The 19,455-nt window shown below is 39.2% G+C and overlaps 1 protein-coding gene across 3 annotated transcripts in view; it reads left to right on the top strand.

Annotated features, from left to right (window-relative positions):
• LOC126354482 (2-oxoisovalerate dehydrogenase subunit beta, mitochondrial) overlaps positions 1–19,455 on the top strand; it is a 142,025-nt gene that overhangs the window by 54,054 nt on the left and 68,516 nt on the right. For all 3 annotated transcript variants that reach the window (XM_050004200.1, XM_050004199.1, XM_050004202.1), the window contains exon 7: positions 8,706–8,792. In XM_050004200.1, coding sequence (XP_049860157.1) covers positions 8,706–8,792 — 87 coding nt within the window. The remainder of the gene's footprint in view (positions 1–8,705; positions 8,793–19,455) is intronic.

Raw genomic sequence — 19,455 nt, 5'->3', positions numbered from 1 at the left:
AGCTCCGGGAGATCAGCATTCGTTTGTTGATTATAGGCTTGACAAACACAGGTTCCCTGAGCTGCAAAGTGTTAAGCGCCACCAGTCCTCTGTAACTGTAAGCTTTGGACAAGCTTCTGCAGCGATGGAATGTTGATGTTGTATGTCATGATGAACAGGGAACTTCTTAGCCGCCCAGATTGTGAGGATGGTATAAACCTTTCTTTTTTTAAAAAACAAAAAAAAACTTACTTCAATCTCAAAATATGCTGCACACCAATGGGCTGCATGGCTGTTAAGGTTGAACAGTCACTAGTAGGCAATTTCTAGAGAAACTTGCAGCACCTGTTATACAGTGTGGTCAGAAACAGCTTGAAAAGCAGAGCACGCTATGGTGAGAAATAACTGTTAAGATAAAAATTTGGTGCATTGTGCCACTTCTTAGTAATTAGCATTGAAGTTAACCAATAAAGTCATTTTGCATGCAAATCAAGTGGCTCGCCAAAAACGGTGTCGCCAATGTTGTTCTTCAATTGGTCTCCTAAAATCTAACAAGAAAGCAACTCAAAAATTAAAATTGGGCAGTAGTAAGGATCGAACCATCTACGTTATGAGAACATCTGATACAAATTATATCTGGCGCCCCCTTTGAATTTGCGCATGCAATGTAGTGATTCCTTCCCATGAACCATGGACATTGCTGTTGGTGGCGAGGCTTGCGTGTCTCTGTGATACAGATAGCCGTACCATAGGTGCAACCACAACGGAGGGGTATCTGTTGAGAGGCCAGACAAACGTGTGGTTCCTGAAGAGGGGCAGCAGCCTTTTAAGTAGTTGCAAGGGCAACAGTCTGGATGATTGACTGATCTGGTCTTGTAACATCACCAACACGGGCTTGCTGTGCTGGTACTGTGAATGGCTGAAAGCAAGGGGAAACTACGGCCGTAATTTTTCCCGAGGGCATGCAGCTTTACTGTATGATTAAATGGTGATAGTGTCCTCTTGGGTAAAATATTCCGGAGGTAAAATAGTACCCCATTCGGATCTCCGGGCAGGGACTACTCAAGAGGATGTCGTTATCAGGAGAAAGAAAACTGGTGTTCTACAGATCGGAGGATGGAATATCAGATCCCTTAATCGGGCAGGTAGGTTAGAAAATTTAAAAAGGGAAATGGATAGGTTAAAGTTAGATACAGTGGGAATTAGTGAAGTTCGGTGGCAGGAGGAACAAGACTTTTGGTCAGGCGAATACAGGGTTATAAATACAAAAGCAAATAGGGGTAATGCAGGAGTAGGTTTAATAATGAATAGGAAAGTAGGAATGCAGGTAAGCTACTACAAACAGCATAGTGAACGCATTATTGTGGCCAAGATAGATACGAAGCCCACACCTACTACAGTAGTACAAGTTTATATGCCAACTAGCTCTGCAGATGACGAAGAAATTGAAGAAATGTATGATGAAATAAAAGAAATTATTCAGATAGTGAAGGGAGACAAAAATTTAATAGTCATGGGTGACTGGAATTCAAGAGTAGGAAAAGGGAGAGAAGGAAATGTAGTAGGTGGATATGGATTGGGGCTAAAAAATGAAAAAGGAAGCCGTCTGTTAGAATTTTGCACAGAGCATAACTTAATCGTAGCTAACACTTGATTCAAGATCCATAAAAGAAGGTTGTATACATGGAAGAACGCTAGAGATACTAAAAGGTATCAGATAGATTATATAATTGTAAGACAGAGATTTAGGAACCAGGTTTTAAATTGTAAGACATTTCCAGGGGCAGATGTGGACTCTGACCACAATCTATTGGTTATGACCTGTGGATTGAAACTGAAGAAACTGCAAAAAGGTGGGAATTTAAGGAGATGGGACCTGGATAAACTGAAAGAACCAGAGGTTGTACAGAGTTTCAGGGAGAGCATAAGGGAACAATTGACAGGAATGGGGGAAAGAAATACAGTAGAAGACGAATGGGTAGCTTTGAGGGATGAAGTAGTGAAGGCAGCAGAGGATCAAGTAGGTAAAAAGACGAGGGCTAGTTGAAATCCTTGGGTAACAGAAGAAATAGTGATTTTAATTGATGAAAGGAGAAAATATAAAAATGCAATAAATGAAGCAGGCAAAAAGGAATACAGACGTCTCAAAAATGAGATCGACAGGAAGTGCAAAATGGCTAAGCAGGGATGGCTAGAGGACAAATGTAAGGATGTAGAGGCTTATCTCACTAGGGGTAAGATAGATACTGCCTACAGGAAAATTAAAGAGACCTTTGGAGATAAGAGAACCACTTGTATGAACATCAAGAGCTCAGATGGAAACCCAGTTCTAAGCAAAGAAGGGAAAGCAGAAAGGTGGAAGGAGTATGTAGAGGGTCTATACAAGGGCGATGTACTTGAGGACAATATTATGGAAATCGAAGAGGATGTAGATGAAGATGAAATGGGAGATACGATACTGCGTGAAGAGTTTGACAGAGCACTGAAAGACATGAGTCGAAACAAGGCCCCCCGAGTAGACAACATTTCATTGAAACTACTGACGGCCTTGGGAGAGCCAGTCCTGACAAAACTCTACCATCTGGTGAGATACCCTCAGACTTCAAGAAGAATATAATAATTCCAATCCCAAAGAAAGCAGGTGTTGACAGATGTGAAAATTACCGAACTATCAGTTTAACAAGCCACAGCTGCAAAATATTAACACGAATTCTCTAGAGACGAATAGAAAAACTAGTAGAAGCCGACCTAGGGGAAGATGAGGTTGGATTCCGTAGAAATACTGGAACACGTGAGGCAATACTGACCTTATGACTTATCTTAGAAGAAAGATTAAGGAAAGGCAAACCTCCGTTTCTAGCATTTGTAGACTTAGAGAAAGCTTTTGACAATGTTGATTGGAATACTCTCTTTCAAATTCTAAAGGTGGCAGGAGTAAAATACAGGGAGCGAAAGGCTATTTACAATTTGTACAGAAAGCAGATGGCAGTCATAAGAGTTGAGGGGCATGAAAGGGAAGCAGTGGTTGGGAAGGGAGTAAGACAGTGTTGTAGCCTCTCCCCGATGTTATTCAATCTGTATATTGAGCAAGCAGTCAAGGAAACAAAAGAAAAATTCGGAGTAGGTATTAAAATTCATGGAGAAGAAATAAAAACTTTGAGGTTCGCCGATGACATTGTAATTCTGTCAGAGACAGGAAAGGACTTGGAAGAGCAGTTGAATGGAATGGACAGTGTCTTGAGAGGAGTATATAAGATGAACATCAACAAAAGCAAAACGAGGCTAATGGAATGTAGTCGAATTAAATCGGGTGATGCTGAGGGAATTAGATTAGAAAATGAAACACTTAAAGTAGTAAAGGAGTTTTGCTATTTGGGGAGCAAAATATCTGATGATGGTCGAAGTAGAGAGGATATAAAATGTAGACTGGCAATGGCAAGGAAAGCGTTTCTGAAGAAGAGAAATTTATAGATTTAAGTGTCAGGAAGTCGTTTCTGAAAGTATTTGTATGGAGTGTAGCCATGTATGGAAGTGAAACATGGACGATAAATAGTTTGGACAAGAATAGAATAGGAGCTTTTGAAATGTGGTGCTACAGAAGAATGCTGAAGATTAGATGGGTAGAACACATAACTGATGAGGCTGGTTGCTGTCCTAACACCATCAACATTTGTCTTCAAACAATAGCCACGGTCTCCATCATGTCATCATATGACAAAATTGCATAACTAATGAGGAAGTATTGAATAGGATTGGGTGAAGAGAAGTTTGTGGCACAACTTGACCAGAAGAAGGGATTGGTTGGTAGGACATGTTCTGAGGCATCAAGGGATCACCAATTTAGTATTGGAGGGCAGCGTGGAGGGTAAAAATCGTAGAGGGAGACCAAGAGATGAATACACCAAGCAGATTCAGAAGGATGTAGGTTGCAGTAGGTACTGGGAGATGAAGCAGCTTGGACAGGATAGAGTAGCATGGAGAGCTGCATCAAACCAGTCTCAGGACTGAAGACCACAACAAAAACATGTAGTGATTGGCTAACTTAATGCTAAGTAGCTCAGAAACAGCGCAACATATTGAATTTTTTTTCTTGAAACTTATTTCTCAGTACAACGTACCCTGCGACACCCTTACAAGCTTTTCAGACAGTTTCTATCTATCCTAGCAATTGGGTTCTTGTTTCCAAAGTTTTTTCTGGAATTGAGGTGAAACTCTTGAACTTAGTCAAATTACCTCCCAGCGGAATAGGTGCACTGCTGGTGTGTATCAATGCCCAACTCAATGACAGGGCTCATATTGCCAGTCCCTATTTTATAGGAATTATTTAAATATTTCAGCATATAGTTACTGCAAAAAAGAATTTTTTTAATCTACTAAATGACTGAGGAATGAAGCACTTTTAGTTGAAACATCTAGTTCCGAACAAGCAACAAACCTCAAAACAGCTAAATGACCTAGAGAATATGCCATCGAAACAGAGCTACACGGCACCCTAAACTATAGCAAAGATGTTGTGTTATGCAGGGATATTATAGATAGAGCTGTTCTAACTCTACCCCATAGGTTGCAGGCAGTCCTTGGCACCCATCGGCTCACTTGTGGGCAAATGCAGCTAAGAGAAGCTTCTCGCCAGGTGGTCCATTTATACGCATCCTGCACGTGCGTGAGATATGTGGCCAATCCTTTCTGCATGTGCTATACCAGTGAAGTAGCATGGTGTAGACTGTGGCCTAGCAGTTTGACAGCCAGTGTGTCGCTTGTCTGTCCACCTGTGCCTTATGACCGCCAGTGGGCATGTGAGCTGGAACAGGTATTCGCAAAGAAATCTATAGGATGATTGGGCCAAAGCTTGGTGTGATTGATGAGCGAAAAGGGAAGATGTCAAATTGGTAAAATCCAATACCTTTATTGTTATTTTTAGAAGAATAACACTTACAGATCACATAAAGACCAATTTCATTTGCTTGAATGTGGGGCTTTCTATACCCAGCCCAATGTGCTGTTTTACACATCAATGTTTTGGGCACCAAAATAGAATGTAAAAGAGAAGCCACTTGCTGTAAATGTAATAAACCAACAAAGGATTTGTTAGCTCATCTTCTCTGAAGTGTGTTAATTGCTGTGTGGATCTTCGTGTCTGGAGTGTACCCTGCAGTGTCTACCTTGAAGAATGGAAGATGCAGGAGATAAAAGCAACGAAACGTAGTCAATAAGGCAATGCAAAAAATATCCATAAAACAATGAGACCTGTACGTGCTTCAGCTCTCAGGAAGCCAATGCCTTTCCACAATAGGGGTTCATAGTGTTACCACTAACACCTGCACATGTAAGTGGTGCTCTGGCAGTGCTTTATTGTGAACCCTATAGCTCCCCCATAACATCAGATAAGGCCACAGTTCCTTACTTAATAGAGTTTCCACTACCTCAACAAGCAGACTCTTAGTAAACAGGCCAGCATTGGCACTATCACTGCCACAGATGTTCATCTAACAACACTGACTGCTACTACATAGTGAACGCTGTGCAGCTCGTGTCATTATTTGTTTTTACAAGTGTGTGTGTGTGTGTGTGTGTGTGTGTGTGTGTGTGTGTGTGTGTGTGTGTGTGTGGGCGCGCGCGCGCGCGTGTTCGCGCGCGCGCGCGTGTTCGCGCGTGCGCGTGTTTATGCGCATACACACTTGTAAAAACAAATAATGACACGAGCTGCACAGCGTTCACTATGTAGTAACAGTCAGTGTTGCTAGATGAACATCTGTGGCAGTGATAATGCCAATGTTGGCCTGTTTGCATGTGCGCACACAATTGCACTCATGAGTATCCTCTAGCTCTGGCCATCAAGTGAATAAATTATACATTCCTGCTGGAAAAACCACGCTGCAATGTGTTATACAATGAGTTAAATAATTTTGGTCATATTCGTGGTCTTGATGGAAAAACATATCAAGCCCATGTATTTGGGTGATTACTAGGGATGAATGGGTGATGTCTTCTCTTCCCACGCAACTTGCAAAAATATTAATTACAGAATTGGTTTAATCAAAGCATGAAAGGCACTGAAACAATAAGGGGAGGTTATATTTATAGTGTATGACATTTCAAAATAGAAGATCCAGAATTTTACTTGAAAGATATGCCGGCTGCCAGAATATGAAACTGTAGAAGGTGAAAATCATTGTGTAGAATACTGAAAGTGTGTGCTTAAATTTTATTTGGGAGAAAGAATTACAAAAGAGAATTTAAAGTTAAAAATCATATGACATCATGCCACAACCATGTTTCAACTCATAGTTCAACAAAATCTGTGGAATCCTGACCCTTCTTATGCTGCCACGTGTTCTCCCACTCTTTCTGCATTTTATTATTTCTCCACTAGGTTTACTTCTGATATTGTCAAATCAATTCCTGTCCAGTTAGATATAGTTCACCACATTTCTAAGAAATCTCATTTGTATCCTTTCTGCTCTTCTGATCTATTGTTTCATTAGTGTCCAACATTTATTTCAGTAAAGCAATATTGGTACTGCCATGCAGAATTTTGTTATTTTTTTATGAAAGAGGCATCTTTTTTATTTATAGATCACTGTATTGTTATATTTGTTAAAATAAAAAATACTTGAACAAACTTCAGTAGTGTCTATTGTCTGTTATTCTGGAAGTTCCTCTTTATCATGCCATACAAAAACTTTCGTAGCTTGGAAGCAACATCATGTTGCAGCCAAGATATAAGAATTTGTTAACATGTGTTATTTTGTTGTTAATACTTACCATGGCACAAATTTGCTCACTTCCTTTCAACGCCACTGCTTCAGTCTTCATTGTAGACATGTTCAGTTTATATTCATCTTGTGCTCTCATTGGAGATCATTCTCAATGTCTATTGTAATCACTTGGTCATCCTGAATAAGTGTGAAACAGAACTAACCATGTTTGACCCTCATGGCATTGTTGTTCTTAGTAGCACCTAAGTTCGTTGACTCCACACTGTAAACTTCTAGGTTATTGAACAATGTTATGCAATAATGGGTGCAGCAGCACTGTTTTTTAGTTTCACTTGGATACACAGTTATTACTTTTTGTCAACCAGTAGGACAACGACTAGTTCACTAAAGTTTCTGTTCGTATATCAAGATAACCAGGCTAGACCATCCAATCAATGAGTTTCAAAGGTCACTTATTGTGAAACTCGTCTGATAATTCAAATTTATAAAAGCAAACAATTAAACAGTGTTTGTTATTAAGATCACCGTAAACATTTAATGTGGCACTGGAAAAAAAAGCATGGTCTCGCAGTTCTAGACGCGCAGTCCGGAACCGCGCGACTGCTACGGTCGCAGGTTCGAATCCTGCCTCGGGCATGGATGTGTGTGATGTCCTTAGGTTAGTTAGGTTTAAGTAGTTTTAGGGGACTGATGACCACAGCTGTTAAGTCCCATAGTGCTCAGAGCCATTTGACCCCTTTTTTTTTTTTTTTTTTTTTTTTTTTTTTTTTTTTTTTTTTTTTTTTTTTTTTTTTTTGTTGAAAAAAGCATTTATGAAGTGAAGTCTGTTAAACACAGTCTATGCTCCCAACAACCAAATAAGTTTGCACAGTTATATCACACAGATGTGTTGTCAACAAGGGAAAAAATGCATAAATATTGTTCCCAAATATGATGGCCAACAGGCTCTTATTTCCTTTAATCTAAAACTTGATCAAAATAAACACAAACTTGCATCCAGGTGCTGAAAAAACTGCATCAACTTTACTAAGTGATTGTGGATACTAACAAAGAGAAGTTAGTCTTATGGGTGCTGTCAGCAGGCTGCAGATTTTTGGGAGGGAAGAGCTATTTATAAACTAGCATAAAGATATTCTGTAACATTGGAAACTGTATATTTGTTTATAAAACTGTGTGGTTGAAATTGTACTGGAGTGGATGAGCTATACACACCAATAAAATTTACATCATAAATGGTTAGCTAATAAAGTAAAAAAGTTCACAAAACTGTTCTGTATGCCTATGCTGTGAATTACCTGTTTATGAGTACAATTGCCATATTTGAAATTATGATAAATTGTGCTAATTCTTAATTAGTGGCTTAACTGTAACTGTTGAGAAATTTCAGGGCAACATAAGTATAGAGGTAACCTTGGGAAATAAACAGGTATAATGGCACAAAAAATGGTAGTTTTGGGTTATCTAGTTTCAATACCAATTATCTGTTAAGTTAATTAGTTACAGGAAAATGAAAATATGTTACTTTAAAATCTGGAGTCTTAGCTTCGTAATGGTTGGTGTCAGAATATCCAAAGCTCCCAATTAGCTCAGTCAATATCTGCCATTACGTACCATTATGATAATTTCAGTTATTCATTACTTTTAATTAACCTAGTTTCCTGAAAAGTTAATGTGCCATTGTAATCAGCATACTGAAAATTATCATTCAAATAATGAATTTGCATGTAATGTGGTATGAATGTGTTGATAGATTTGCACAGGGGCGGGAGGTGGGGGCAATAGAACATGTATGTTTGTTTCCAGAATGAGATTTTCACTCTGCAGCGGAGTGTGCACTGATATGAAACTTCCTGGCAGATTAAAACTGTGTGCCAGAGCGAGTCTCGAACTCATGTATGTTTGTTGTTAGAATCGTAGCATGGACTTCCACTTACCTATGACATTCTTTAGTTACTGGACTTTCTCATGACATTAAAAACAAATGAAATTGAAAATTTCCTGTTTCAGTCTGTGAAGAAAACAGGCCGTGTGGTTATTGCACATGAAGCTCCACTGACATGTGGCTTTGGTGCTGAATTAGCTGCAACAATACAGGTAAAGAATTAGTTATTAATAACATTGTTTTTTCTGCTTAGTATTTTAAAATATTTATCTGAGTGTCAGTTAATCGTACTTATAACATGAATAGTGAAAAAACTACTCCTAGGATCTTGTTCATCATGAATATCAACTTGGAGGCAGGTCACATGGCTGATTAAATTTGGGAACTTGACATAAATTTTTCCAAACATCCACCATTAAACCATTCATTGACGTCATAACTCTCTCATGTATGGTACATGGTATTCAACTGTTGAACACCCAAATTGCATGATTCACACAGCTTGATAAGTTGATGTCTAGATGTGCTGTCTGCTTCTTATGACCCACCTGAATGTTTCTGTACAAGAGCAGGTTTTCATTTGTTTTAATAATTACTTCACATCAAGTGATTTTTCTGACATTTGAAAATTAGTTCCAAGTTCTCGTAATGTCACAAATAAATGGTTTCAAGATACATATTTTGAGGAAATTTATATCAAGCTGATAAAAATCTATTTATAAAGTGGCAGTATATGAAAACACACAGAAATGCATAAAATTGCTGATTTCCAGAAACATGAGCATTATCTGGCAGAAGTATGTGGGATATCTGTCTTGTATGTGTCTTGTGTGTGTTGAAGTAATGCTTGTATGTATTTTTTCAAAAATCTCAATTACTTTCATCCCAAATACCAAAATCGTTTTCTTCATGTTTGAATTTTCTGGAATATAATAAATTTGTTAGATACTGACCAATAAGATGCCAAATTTTTTGTTGTAATTTTTCTTCTGCTGTTTCTGCCATGGTCTTGTAATGAGAAAGTTCTTGAACAGCTCTGTCAATCCTCCCATTTTATCGTTGTAATCAGATATCAGTTGAGGTTTATTTTTTTCATTGTCTTTTGTTTCTATTGTATTCAATGATGGGTTCAGAACTGTGCTAAAAGTGCAATTTGTTTTTGCCATTTTAGGACTATGACTTCACCTCTTTGAAAAGCTCTGATTTATCCCTTTTTAAGTTTTATGGCTGCAAACACAGTCAGTAGGTGTGATCCCTTAGATATTCCCGGCATCGTATATGATTATGCTCTTCACAGGTATGTATCTTCAATACACGATATTTCGGCGATCCATCTGGCCGCCATCTTCAGGTGTGGTCACTGAGACTCAATATTGTGTCGACTTGCTTCAAGAATTTCACAGATATCTGTTCTGCATTGGACCAAATAATCAGCCCATCCAGCTGATGTGTAAAAATTGTCAGTTGTTACAGAATAGCCTTTGTGTAATAGAGAATCCATTAGATGTAAAGATACATCATGTTTCTCTGCCTAGTGTTACTTGCTGGACACACAAGCTCTTTCGATATTTCCACTTTTAGTAAGCCACCATAGAGACTGATGTGGTATTTGATTATTCTCAATGAAATTTAAGAACACTCCTTTAGGTTTTCTACATCTTCCAACATTTTGTTTACTAAGAATCCTCTGTCTATGGAGGCTTGTCCATGTGACAATATCAGCATAATTTTTACAACATCTGATATTTTCAAACAATATATTTAAAAAATCCAATTTAGAATTCTGGGATATGGGATCAAAAGTGGAAAAAGTGGTGCATGGATCAGATTGTACAAAATTTCTATACCGCAGGAGCGGGCTGTCACATTCGTCTGAACAATCATTGTTGCTGTCCACCAAGTTGATGAAAATCATCCCCATTTTCTTGAGACAGGACTTTTCATTTGACTCAGTATTTCTTGGGCCCAGACAACAAATAAGTCTAACTAGAGGATAGTTTACTGGACACTTTTCTACAATCTTTTAATAAATGCAACTGTAAACTTCATAGATTCATGTTTTACTTCCAATGTGCCTCTCTGTGACTTTGTTGCTATTTAGAAGTTCCTTCAATAATCGATCCCCAATAAATCCCAAGCTAAATTTTGATGTGTCATTCCAAGACACTTTTTTTAAAATGTGAACTCTGCTAATTTTGAGGAAGAACTGATTACTGTAAGTTTTTCTCCTTTTAACACATTGAATGTTGACAGTAAATTACAGATCAAAGTTGTCAAATCTGCAGCAAGAAATGGAAGCAGGGATTGTATCACTTTGATAGTGAATCAAAAATGTCTCAGTAAGTTTTGCAAAGCAAAGAAATAAGTTTAACTAAGCTTATCTTTTTGCATTTTGTATGGCAGTGAATGACTTAATTTCATACATAGACTGGAAGCCAAAGGAAATACAACCTACCCTGGAAAATAAGGCACAACTAAAACCTAGCACAGTTGAAGCCTGTAATGCATATTTTTACGCACAATGCTAAAAATGGTGGGAAGAACCTCTCTTAACCCAAGAAGATATCATTGATTAAACAGTTGTTACCAAAAAATAAATATTACCATATTTATGTAAAAATGACATAGTATTTGTATGAAAAGGAATTAATTTGTTAAAGAAAAAGAGCTGTGTGTAGAAACTCCCAATAAGAAGACTTTTACTTTTGTTTAACAAGTGTTTAAATGCAACCCATTGCCTACACTAGTGACATGTTTCTTTGGTTGAATGTAGCTGTCCCCACTATCTCTTAGTATTGTGCCATTTTGGCATACTTTAAGCAATGTTGTGCACTATAAAGTAATTGTAATTTTGGACCTATTAACAACAAACATGTGTAAAGGTCTGTCCTCTGGTGGTATTTCCAACTAAGTTTATCAGGACAGCCGCAAGTTGCAGTCAGTATGTTTTATTTTTACTGCTTTTGCTCTATAATTTTACAAGACCATCATTAGAAACTGATTAAAACACAATAATTGGGTAATTACATTGTTGACAATTGTTGGTATAACAATAATGGAAATTCCTGGATGGAACAATAAGTAAAATAAGGCAACCACTCAACTATAGCGGATTGATGGGTGGCAGCGTTACCGGCTGGCCTCCATTTCCATAAACTTGGCTATTCCTCCATCCTCCATTGTCTAATGCCTTCAGGCTTGCAGTCACTGTCTTCTGAGCTAATTTGATTTCCACTCAGAAATTATCCATCTAGAAGGGAGTCATTCTTTGTCAGTCATGCTTTGGACTGTGCCATGCTACGGCCCACAGCCTCTGCTTCCGAGGCACCTCCTAGTGTACCCGACGCCATGTATCTGCCCTCACAGCAGGGTGAGTGATGGGTGGTAATACATTCGTGTTGCTCGAAGTGGAGAAACAATTTAGAGACTGGCTGCCTGGCCTGACATGGACAGGCGGCTGCTCCTTCAGCAGGGTCCAAGCAGGCACACGGGCAGAGGGGTTAATAGTTATCAGGAGCTCCAGTGTTGGGCATGTTATGGAGCCCCTTAGACAGACAGCATTCATGGCTGGAAAGAAAACCAATGTGCACTTGGTATGTCTGCCAGGGAGGCCTCATCTGAGATGTGGAGGTGACATTGCCTGCGGCTATCAAGCGTGCATGGTGCAGTCCTCTGCAAGTTGTAGCTCACATCGGCCCCGATGATGCCTATCACACAGGTTCTGAGACCATCCCCAGTTGATACACGCGGCTGATGGAAGTGGTGAAGACTGCTGGCTTTGAGCATGGGGCGCAAGCAGAGCTCGCAATTTGCAGCATTGTTCCCAGAGTTGATTGGGGTCCTTCAGTTTGGAGCCAAGTGGAGGGTCTCAACCAAAGGCTTTGTTGACTCTTTGATGATCTTTGCTGAAGATTTCTAGAACTACATTGTCATGTGGGGATTTGTAGGACTCCCCTTGATCGGAGGGTGCGCTACACAATGGAAGCAACTGCTCAGGTAGCAGTGTACTTGGAGTGCACATAAGGGTTTTTTAGGCTACATAGTAGTTTGAGGTGTTCTGATGAACAGGCACCAGTTGATTCGCAGCAAAGGAAGCCAGATAATGTTCAGAGTAAAGACATTTTGACTGTCAAAATTTTTTTAGTAAACTGTCGAAATATTAATAACAAAGTTCCCAAATTTATTGCGATCCAGGAAATTTCTTGCTCTCAGATTATCTTGTGATCGACAGCTGGCTGAAACTCAAAGTGGAAAGCTCCGAGATATTTAGTGAGTCATGGAACATATATCGCAAAGAAAGATTAGAGGCCATAGGAGGGGGAATGGTTATTGCATTTGATAAAAATCATTGTCGCTATTGAGGTCGAAGTTGAGCGTGACAGTGAAGTTATCTGGCCACATATAACAGGTGTAAACGAAAACAGATTAATTCCTACTCCAATGTGACAGTTATAGAGTCACTGAAAGTAAGTCTACAGTCGGTAATGTGGAAGTACCCAGATCATACAATACTAGTTAGAGGTGGCATTAACCTACTGAGTAGAGACAGATGTCTATGGATTCATTGTGGGAGGTACAGACAGTCAGTCATGTGAAATACTTTTGAACACAGTTGTCTGAAAACTGTCTGTAACAGCTAGCTCTGCAGTTCGCATGCAATAGAAATGTCAAAGCTCATGTAGCTACAAATAGTCTAAACCTTGTCAATGTTTCTGCTAAATAGAGCAGATAAGCGGCTGTGGCACTTAGATAGTGAATTGATATCGCTTAGTCCCAGTAAGATGGATGTATAGAATTTATGGGAAAATTTGTGGGCAGAGTTTGAGGATTTATGAGCAAAGTTTAAGCAAATTATAAATTGTGGTCTGAAGAGTTATGTGCTTAGTAAGTGTATAAAGAATGGGAAAGACCCACCATGGTTTAATAACAAGTTTCGGAAGATGCTGAGGAAGCAGAGGCTGTTACACTCCAGGTTCAAAAGAGAACACACAAATGATGACAAGCAAAGGTTAGTAGATTCATTCATCTGTGAAAAGATCTATGCACGAAGCATACAACTACCATAATCGTATCTTAGCAAAAGATCTGAGAAAATTCTGGTCCTATGTAAAATCGCTTAGTGGGCCTAAAGCTTCCATTCAGTTACTTGTTGACCAATCTGGTGTGGCAGTTAAAATAGCAAAATTGATGCGAAAGTCTTAATTACCACATTCAAGAAATCATTCACACGAGAGAATTGTAAAAACGTGTCATTATTTGACTATCAGACAGACTCTTAGATGGACAACACAGTAATAAGCATCCCTCGGATAGAGAAACGGCTGAAAGATTTGAAAACAAATAAATCACCAGACCCAGATGGAATCTCAGTTTGGTTTTATGAAGAGTTCTCTATGGCATTGGCTCCTTACCTAGCTTGCATTTATTGTGAATCTCTCACCCAGCACGAAGTCCCAACAAGTGACTGGAAAAAAGTGCAAGTGACTCCAGTTTATAAGAAGGGTAAAAGAACAGGCCTGCAAAATTACAGATCAATATCTCTAACTTTGGTTTGCTGCAGAATCCTTAAACATATTCTGAGTCTGAATGTAATAAACTTTCTTGAGACTGAGAAGCTAATGTCCACAAATCACAAGGCTTTAGAAAGCATAGCTCTTGCGAAACTCAGCTTGCCTTTTTCTCACATGATGTACTGCAGACTATGGATGAAGAGCAACAGGCAGATTCCATATTTCTAGATTCCTGCAAAGCTTTTGACATAGTGTCCCACTGCAGGCTGTTAACAAAAATACAAGCAAAATGATTTGGCAGACAGGGTGGGCAGGAAACTATTGTTTGTTGTGTACGGTAAGGTGTCGAAGTTGAGTGATTGTAGGAAGACACAAGACGACGTGGATAAAATTCCTAGTTGGTGTGATCAATGACAGCTAGTTCTAAATGTGGAAAAGTGTAAATTAATGTGGACAAGTAGGAAGAACAAATCTGTAATGTTCAGTTACAGTATTACCAGTGTCTGGCTTGTCATAGTCAAGTTGTTTATAAATATCTGGGTGTAATGTTGCAGAGCAAAATGAGATGGAAAGAGCTTGTGACAACTGTGGTAGGGAAGGTGAATGGTCGACATCGATTTATTGGGAGAATTTTAAGAAAGAGTGGTTCACCTGTAAAGGAGTTTGCATATAGGATGCTGGTGCTACCTGTTCTTGAGTACTGCATAAGTGTTTGTGATCCACGCCTGGTCGGAATGAAGGAAGAAATCAAAGTAGTTCAGAAGCGGGCTGCTAGCTTTGTTACCAGTAGGTTCAAACAACACACAAGTGTTCTGGAGATGCTTCGGGAACTAAAATAGGAATCCCTGCAGGGATGCTCTTTTCAAGAAACACTATTGATAAAATTTAGAGAACCGGCCAGCTGACTTCCGAACAATTCTAGTGCTACCAACATACATTGCGCGTAAGGGCCATGAAGACAAGATTCGCGAAATTAGGGCTCATACAGAGGCATATATATATATATATATATGACGATGTAAATAAAACAGAAAGAAACTTCCACATGGGAAAAATATATTAAAAATAAAGATTCCAAGACTTACCAAGCGGGAAAGCGCCGGCAGACAGGCACATGAACAAAACACACAAACACACACACAAAATTACGAGCTTTCGCAACTGGCAGTTGCTTCGTCAGGAAGGAAGGAAGGAGAGGGAAAAATGAAAGGGTGTGGGTTTTTTCCGGAGGTGGGAAACCAGGAGATTGGATAGTTTTTTGAGGTGGAGGGTGGCATGTTGTTCTAATTTGCGGTTGGCCTGTAGGAGGATGCTATGTACAGCCGGTGTGGATGCGGGAGAGGAAAGATTGAGGACTTTGATTTGGGATAGGAGTTGACGGGTGTGTTCATTGGCCGAGTCGATGTATAGGTGAAGGATTAGGCGGGTGAGGGCTATGGATTGTGCTGTTTGGAACTGGTATAAGGACTGATGGAAAGAAGGATTGCAGCCAGAGATGGGAACTTTAAGTGTGAGGCCTTTGGGAGTAATGCCAAATGTCAGACAAGCCTGAGTAAATAAAATATGGGAGCGTAATCTGGCTAGGGTGAAGGCATGTTTGCGGAGGGAATGTAAATAAAATTTAATGGGGTCGTTGTAGGGATGTTGTGAGGTTGACATGGTATTGGTAGGTGGAAAGGGTAATATGAGGTTAAAGTGAAAGTAAAGAGAGATTTATATAGGGAGAGATAAAGGTGTGAAAAAAGTCGAAAAAGTGTTGGTTTGAGATGAGCTATGTTGATCATGTGCTGAACTTAGGTTGGTGAACAACAATGGGTGCAAAGGTTGGGTAGTTATGTTGTCTCCAGATCACGTTAAAGGGTGGGGAAATTCAAGAAAATTTCGAGAAATTCAAGAAAATTTCGACAAAAAAAATTTTTCGAAAAAAGTTTCGAAGAAATAATTTGCGAAAAAATAAAATTCGAAAAAAATTTTTTGAATAAAATCTCGAAGAATATGTGTGTAAATGTATTCAAAGGACTGGTTATGTACTGGCAGGTTATGATAATGAGGCTAACAATTGTTTGATGAAGAAATAATAACGTGTAAACCTGTGGGAAGCTGCTAGAAAATGATCGGTTTTGTGGGAAAAAACGGGAATGGAAATAAAACGAAAGTTGTTGGAAAAAAACTGAGATGGTTGTGTAATGGGTGAAAGGAACTGAAGCCGTGAAATAGTATTCACGAGTTTACACGAAATGTTTGTAAACTTGGAACAATGGATTTTATAGCAGCGGTTATGTTGAAAGCGTTGAAAATTTTAGGTTATGGTTTGGAAGTAAATTACGTATTATTGAGTATAATTAGGCAGGATAAAATGTATGGTAGATTACGGAAAAATGGAAGATGAATACAAAGTGGAACTTTGGATGGATATGTGTGTGTGTGTGCGAGTGTACACCTGTCCTTTTTTTTCCCCTAAGGGAAGTCTTTCCGCTCCCGGGATTGGAATGACTCCTTACCCTCTCCCTTAAAACCCACACCCTTTCATTTTTCCCTCTCCTTCCTTCCTTCCTTCCTGACGAAGCAACTGCCAGTTGCGAAGGCTCGTAGTTTTGTGTGTGTGTTTGTGTGTTTTGTTCATGTGCCTGTCTGCCTGCGCTTTCCCGCTTGGTAGGTCTTGGAATCTTTGTTTTTAGTATATTTTTCCCATGTGGAGGTTTCTTTCTGTTTTTTATATATATATATATATATATATATATATATATATATATATATATATATATATATATGATTCGCGAAATTAGGGCTCATACAGAGGCATATATATATAGTCATTTTTCCGTATCTCTATTTACAAGGAACAGGAAAGAAAACGACTACTAGTGTACAGGGTACCCTTTGCCACACACTGGATGGTGGCTTGTGGAGCATCGATGAAGATGTAGAGGCATTTCATCCTAGTTTGTTAGTCACTGTTAGTGGCTCCATACTGAAGCTTAGATATTTACTCATATTATCTTCTCTGTTCCTTCTGCAATTCTGTTTTGAGAATTAAGCTCTTCAGTGCTCATTTGTACATTATTCGTTAACTGCTTGTTGAATGAGGTTGGTATGTCGTGAAGATAACAGTGTGGAATGGAACCCCAACCAGCTTCACAATGCATTTTGTTAAGTCAATAATTCAGTGATCAAAACTGGAAAATACAACCCATGAATATAGAGGTGTAACCACTGCCTGCATGAAAAAGTATATCTGCATCATTACTTTCCAGTTCAAACTTAAGTACATATCTTGAATTGCAGGCAGCCACATCCAAATGTCCACATTTTTATAGAAAGATAACAAACACCACTTTGCTGTAGAAAGTTTATTGAAACCATGACCATTTTCATGGCAGTTTGAGCGCATGCTCAGGTGATGTAAGCAGGGATTGTAAAGGAAGTATTTCACAATTTTTCTTTGTACACAGGCTTTATTAAAACTATTACATGGTGGGAATAGACCCACAATTAAGTAGTTACATAATTGTGTCTAAAACATTATTTAATGCTTTTCGTTGAAGTCTCTGGTCGTCCTTCATGTCACTGTTAAAATTAACATGTCACTGTTAAAATTAAAACCTGGTAGAAGCATTCGCCAAATAGATAAACTGAAGTGTCCCTAAAATAAAATAAAATAAAATGAATGTTTGGTACAGAGAGAGTAAAATAAGCCCTTAAAAGCATGCAAAATTTTATTTAAGCACCAATAAAAACATACCATAGTATCAGCTCGCTGAACTAAGTAGAGCCCTGTGCAAGCAACCATGAGGAAAATGCATTTGCACATATCACCTCCAGTTGATGTTATGGTACTTTTTTATTGGTGCTTGTATACAATTTAGCATGCTTTGAAGAGCTTTTTTTACTCTCTCCACAGCAAATAGTCTTTTTATTTTGTTTTAGGGACACCCCATTTTATCTATTTGGCAAACACTTGTAGTAGGTTTTAATATTATCATTGATGTGCATAATGGGGAGAGGCCTCAAGAAAAGCATTACATAATGGTGTAGACACAATTATGTAAGTAGTTAATGTGTGGGTATGTTCTGCTCCATGTAACTGTATTCACTAAGCCTGTGTAAAAAGAAAAGTTGTAAAATACTCCCTTTCCAGCCCCTGTTAAGATCACCTGAAGATGCGCCTAAACTGCCGCGAAATCGGATGTGGTTATAATAAACTTTCTACAGCCAGAGCAGAGCTTGTTGCCTTTGTATAAAAATCAAACTTAAGTTAATGATATGAATATAATAGAGGGAAACATTCCATGTGGGAAAGATATATATAAAAACAAAGATGCTGTGACTTACCAAATGAGAAAGCGCTGCTAGATAGACACAATAAAAAACACACAAACACACACACAAATTTCAATCCTTCACAACCCAAGGTTGCTTCATCAGGAAAGAGGGAAGGAGAGGGAAAGACGAAAGGATGTGGGTTTTAAGGGAGAGTGCAAGGAGTCATTCCAATCCCTGGAAAATTTTCTCTTAGGGGGGAAAAAAGAGAGGTATACACACACACACACACTCTCACACACACACACACACACACACACACACACACATCCATCTACACATATACATACAAGGCAGACATTTGTAAATGCAAAGAGTTTGGGCAGAGATGTCAGTCGAGGCGGAAGTACAGAGGCAATGATGTTGTTGAATGGCAGGTGATGTACGAGGGGCGGCAACTTGAAATTAGCGGAGGTTTGAGGCCTGGTGGGTAACGGGAAGAGAGAATATATTGAAGGGCAAGTTCCCATCTCTGGAGTTCTGATAGGATGGTGTCAGTGGGAAGTATTCAGATAACCTGGACGGTGTAACATTGTGCCGAGATGTGCTGGCCGTGCACCAAGGCATGTTTAGCCACAGGTGATCCTCATTACCAACAAACACTGTCTGCCTGTGTCCATTCATGCGAATGGACAGTTTGTTGCTGGTCATTCCCACATAGAAGGCTTCACAGTGCAGGCATGTCAGTTGGTAAATCACATGGGTGCTTTCACACGTGGCTCTGCCTTTGATCGTGTACAACTTCCGGGTTACAGAACTGGAGTAAGTGGTGGTGGGAGGGTGCATGGGACAGGTTTTACACCGGGGGCGGTTACAAGGGTAGGAGCCAGAGGGTAGGGAAGGTGGTTTGGGGATTTCATAGGGATGAACCAAGAGGTTACGAAGGTTAGGTGGACGGCGGAAAGACACTCTTGGTGGAGTAGGGAGGATTTCATGAAGGATGGATCTCATTTCGGGGCAGGATTTGAGGAAGTTGTATCCCTGCTGGAGAGCCACAACAGAGTCTGATCCAGTGCCAGAAAGTATCCGGTCACAAGTGGAGCAC

Source organism: Schistocerca gregaria, chromosome 3, assembly GCF_023897955.1.
Source record: "Schistocerca gregaria isolate iqSchGreg1 chromosome 3, iqSchGreg1.2, whole genome shotgun sequence".
In the NCBI taxonomy this organism is placed as follows: Eukaryota; Metazoa; Arthropoda; class Insecta; order Orthoptera; family Acrididae; genus Schistocerca; species Schistocerca gregaria.
The sequence above is the reverse complement of the archived record's forward strand: the minus strand, read 5'-3'. Positions and strand labels throughout refer to the sequence as shown.